The sequence below is a fragment of the Cibotium barometz genome, chromosome 20 (genome assembly GCF_041138505.1).
Source record: "Cibotium barometz isolate CiBa-2024 chromosome 20, ASM4113850v1, whole genome shotgun sequence".
In the NCBI taxonomy this organism is placed as follows: domain Eukaryota; kingdom Viridiplantae; phylum Streptophyta; class Polypodiopsida; order Cyatheales; family Cibotiaceae; genus Cibotium; species Cibotium barometz.
Genome location: NC_141065.1, coordinates 38,450,434 through 38,455,344, shown reverse-complemented (window position 1 = coordinate 38,455,344; position 4,911 = coordinate 38,450,434). Strand labels below are relative to the sequence as shown.

General features: G+C 44.3%; 1 protein-coding gene across 4 annotated transcripts; it reads left to right on the top strand.

Annotated features, from left to right (window-relative positions):
- The first annotated feature begins 549 nt into the window (after positions 1-549).
- LOC147627843 (uncharacterized) lies at positions 550-4,464 on the top strand. 4 transcript variants are annotated; one of them, XM_086814817.1, is made up of 5 exons: positions 550-1,922; positions 2,001-3,504; positions 3,596-3,656; positions 3,817-4,040; positions 4,192-4,464. In XM_086814817.1, exons 1-5 carry the CDS (start codon positions 1,277-1,279, stop codon positions 4,244-4,246), a joined length of 2,490 nt encoding a protein of 829 aa, XP_086670943.1. In that variant the 5' UTR covers positions 550-1,276; the 3' UTR covers positions 4,247-4,464. The 4 variants fall into 4 exon arrangements, with proteins under 4 accessions (XP_086670943.1, XP_086670942.1, XP_086670945.1 ...); XM_086814816.1 differs by having other exon boundaries at positions 552-1,922; positions 3,596-3,662; XM_086814819.1 differs by lacking the exons at positions 3,596-3,656; positions 3,817-4,040 and having other exon boundaries at positions 552-1,922.
- Positions 4,465-4,911: the final 447 nt, after the last annotated feature.

Genomic DNA, 4,911 nt, shown 5'->3' with positions numbered 1-4,911 from the left:
ATGGTGGGGCACCCCAATCGTATAACTCTCGATTTGTAAAAAGCTGAGCCATACAGTATTACGAGGCTAATCCCTTTGTGCAAAGCTGCTTTTTTTACAACACTTTCTGTTTTTTTCCCCCTTTTTTTTAAGGGGGGGAGCAAACCTTTTAAAAAAATCTGCTTGATTCACAAATTCAAGACCCTTTTATCTCGTTTGAAAAAACTATTTTCTCAAAAAGTACAAAATCTTTATGTAAAAACTGTAAAATATTTATATAAAAATATCTTCAAATCTAAAGGTTTTTGTTCTATAACTTCTCAAAATCTAAAAAATTTTCGTAGGTTTTTGTTCTATAACTTCTCAAAATCTAAAAATTTTCGTTCTATAACTGTTATTTATTTTTTTGTTATATAACTTCTCAAAAAATCTAGAGGTATGTTTTAAATTTGAAGATATTATTATTCAAAAATATGCAATGCAAACTACACTAAACTGGTCGGCGGCAGGTTAGGTGAAGAGAAGTCGCTGTGGCTAAATATAAAGAACAGACCACAGTGTGGGACGGTCGGAGCCTCCCCTTCCACGGCCACCCACAGCTTGCTTTTCATACTTTCCAGTTCAATCCATGAGCTCCATCATACATTTTAGCCCTTTCCACTGTGCACACACTCTACTCTCCCATTCACCTTGTCGCCTTTAATATGCTAGCCATTTCACTGCTTGCTTTGCACAGCCTCAAATTCGCAGCTGGAGAATGCTACTATTGCAGTAGTATTGATTATTCTTTTACAAATCGCATGGCCCCAATTGGTCCTTGTGAGATTAACAGCGGAGATTATGTTTTGATTAGGAGATTAGGTCTGATTATTATATTGGATCCGCTTGCTGCATCAGCTTACAAAAAGGCCTGATCACTCCCCCAGGGTTTGAGCTCCATTATGATCACCATCACTCAAATTGACCATTCTTTCCGGCTTGTTGGGTGGAACCGAATTAGTGATCCCCAATCGGGCAAGATTAAGGCGATTAATGTGTTGAATCCAAGGCTCATCTTGGGTAATCTAGAATTGGAGTGGCGTGAGATAAAAATGAGATTTGAGAGCCATTTTACCAATGATTCAGAACCACATGCATTCAAACATGTGTTATTCAGATGGGGATTGAATCAATGCGCCAGATGATAAAGCAGCTTCTGATGCAGAAGGGGGGTGTAGAATTGTTTTCTGTTGCAAGGTACTGTGCCTTGAAAATTCAAAACTAAAATCAGATTCAAGCTACAGAGAGAGAGAGCACTATGGTGGAGGAATTCCAAAGCGATGGTGGCTGCAGTGTTTTGACAAATCCTAGTGAAAACCCACTCAGCGGCAGAGAGGAGGAGCTTTTGGTGAGTGTAAGGAAAACTTCTGCGAAAGCTGCGCAACAAAAACAAGGTGGCGCTGGTGGTGGTGGTGGTGGTGGAATCTATCATGATGGTGGGGGTGGCGGTGGTTCAAAAGACACTTTAGCAGGAGAGACATTACTTGCACCAAAGAGGAAGGGTACAAGGAATACTCCTCATTTGCATTTGCAGAACTCGGAGAGGTCTGCAAGCCCTTCATCCATGTTGAGGTGGCGGTCAAGGAAGAGCAAGCTAGAGCTACAAGGCGATGGCCGAGGATTAAGGCAAAGCTGCAAGGGAGAATTAGAAGAACCTGATGATGGCCTTCATGGGAGTGACACTGCACAGAGAGAAAGAGAGGAGGCGGAGCAGGAGGAAGGAGACATAAACCAGCATTCTAGTTCTGCAAATGCAGGATTTAATTCTACTGTTCACAGTAACGTTGAGCTAGAGAGAGATCTCTACGTCGCAGCTTCTCCGCAGACACCATATTCTGATCGTGTACTGCAATTAGAGCTGCCAACTCAAAGCGGGATCAGTGAAGGCGCCGTGCCTATTAGTGGTAATTTCTACTTCACTTAAGCTTCTAACCTTCATTTGCAAACGCAGGTTCAAATTAATCTGCTGGCTTTCCTTCCAGATGCTGCTGCTGCACGCCATCGTAACAGCCGCGCTGGAAGAATCAGCCACGAGCCTGCATCCCCTAATGGCGCCCAGCATGTGAAACCGCCACATTACGCGCCGCTCGCCCGCCGCGTGGCCGAGGCAGCCACGTCAGCGCCGACGTGTTGCGGGTCGGGAAGGGGATTCCTGTTGCCGACGTGGAAGATGGACAATGGGATGAGCTGTCATACGCTTTGCCAGCATCATCATCATCACCACCATCATCATCACCATGAATGGCTCCATGGCTACTCTTCATTTTCGTCTGCTGTGATGCCCGGCCCTCCACATGCAGCTTCTTCACACCGCCAGCACCCCCGTTCTTGGGCTACCACCCCTCATCCCTACCCTCCATATCAAGCACTACTACAAGACACCCAGCTTGCATTCCTCGACGACGACCTTTATGCAGTACCTCCCTTCAGCGTACCCAAAGCCAGACGACGTAGAAGCAGACACCCCAAATATCGCCCTCCCTTCCCCTCCAAACATGGTCTCCCTTACTTGCTTTGCCAACACTGTTCCCAATTGCTCTCAGCCCCCTCGACCAGCCCTCCCCTCACCAATGCCAATGTGCTTAAGCTCAGATGTAGCCTCTGCATGAGAACATCCACGTTCTCTACACGCCACCTAACTAAGCCCTCCAATCCATCCACAAAAGGTGTCGTGTCTCCAACTACCCCTGCCATCCCTGATGGAAAACCAATGTCCACTAGCAAGTCACATGGAGATTTTCAAGACAGGCTAGACCTCAACAGCATGGAAACAGATGTATCCTCCGATGACATATCCCTCCCAACTGCTGTGCAGCAACACGACTCTCAGACGAAGTTGGATCCGGAGTTTGCCGGTTTCAGCTCAGTGCAGGATTGGGTGAACTCTCTAGCAAAAGTAAGCCTTGTGAATCGCCCTACCACTGTAACAGGTTCTGGTTTTGGAAGTGATGTGCAGTTGAAAGGGCCATTAGACTGGCATAGGGATGGTGAGAAGTCTGTCCCACCTGTGCCAGGGTCTCCTTTACATGAACATCTTGGATACAAGACCCCCGCAGAGCTTCTTGAAAAGGCTTTGTCTTCAGAGGATGAGGAGAACAAAGCTCGGTCTGAGACGAACTCAAGTGCTAGCACTTCAACCACATCCACCAAGACATTCAAACTGCCTGGAATTGACAATGCAGTGGACTCTGCACATGGACACCTACATGTACATACCCCAGTGGAGCAGGGTTTTGATGATGACAACTTGTATCCAAAGAGGGGTTTTTTCTCTGACATCGGGAAGAGCTCTATAGAGGCACAACAAGATGACCAAAGCTCCTTAGCAAGCCTTCTTAAAAGAAGCTTGAGAGACTTTGCTGAGAGGAGAAGTGTCCGATCTTCAAATTCCAAATCAAGGGTTATTGTAAATGGTCATGTTTTGTCAAGCTCAGCAATCAAGAGAGCAGAGGAGCGCGCGGGAAGGCTGCGCCCAGGATCTTACTGGTTAGTTTGGAAGTTCATCCTCCTTTAAGTATTGGTGTGATCTTTGTGCACTAAATTGTTGAATAAGTGGCCTTATTTGGGTCCATGACAGGTATGATTACAAGGCTGGTTTCTGGGGGGTTCTAGGTGGCCCTTGCCTTGGGATTCTTCCTGTGAGTGTAATTGAACAGAACCTTGAGAACTTCTTTTTATTCACAATCCTTGTAGACAAGAGCTCTTTCTAGTAGACTGGTAGTGGGTTTTATGGATCTCTAAAGGGGTGGCCTCACATCACATGGATGATCTGATTTTTGTGCATGTGTTGATTTGCAGCCTTTCATTGAAGAGTTGCATTCTCCAATGTCCAAAAACTGCTCCAATGGAACCACTCAGGTGTATGTGAATGGGAGGGAGTTGCATCACAGAGACCTTGGGATTCTCTCACAAAGAGGGTTGTCTAAGAGGCCTGGGAGGGCTTATGAAATGGGGTTTGATGGGGTAGTCATTGATGAAACCACAGGACAAGAGCTAAAACATGTGGGGAAGCTAGCTCCGACGTAAGTAACATTGCTAAGTATGATCAAAAGGAGTTAAAAATAATTTTTAGAAGCTAATGTTTTTTTTTGGGGGGGGGGGGGTGTCAAAGCTTAACTAAGCCATGCTCTGCACAATTTCTTTGGAATCCTTACTTGTATTTCTTTTGTGCAGTGTTGAACGAAGAGGCAAAGGGTTTGGGATGTACACAGTCGACCCCACCTATTAAGTGGAGATCAGTTGTAACTTGCGATCCACTACCTATTCATCATTCATCGATTAATGAATAATGAGAAACGTGCTGAAATTTAAAGCACCTACCAGTGTATTTTTACCGGCGGCCAGAATTAAGAAAAAAAAACTGGCTGGGATTTTAAGTTGCCTTTATTTTAACGAATGATTTTTCATATATTTTATGTATAAAATCGACATATAGTAGAGATTTTGTAGACCTAGGAGTTGTTCTTTATTTTGATTGGTTGAGAAATATGTTTTTTTTGAGAGTCCTACATTCCATCTTTCTCCATTGTAGCTTGAACTTTCCATTGTTTTGAGAAAATTTATTTCTTGAGGGGTTGAAAAGATAATTATAGTTTTGAACATATTATCACCCGCAAGTAAGTGGGTACTAATTAATTGATAAGGCTAAGGTTAACCTTAGTATATACACCTTAGTTTTTCTCTCTTATTCAATACCTTAGTATTTTAGCTTTTCTCTCTTAATCAATACCTTAGTATTTCTTGCCTTCCCCCCCCCCCCTCTCTCTCCCTTGCTCGTCTTTGCTTCCCTCTTCGTGTCTCAACTTCACGATAGCATATCTCTCCTTCACTTAATAACGCCTCTTGTTTTGACTGGCCTTGGACACAACAAACTTGCGCTCCCTCACCAAACTT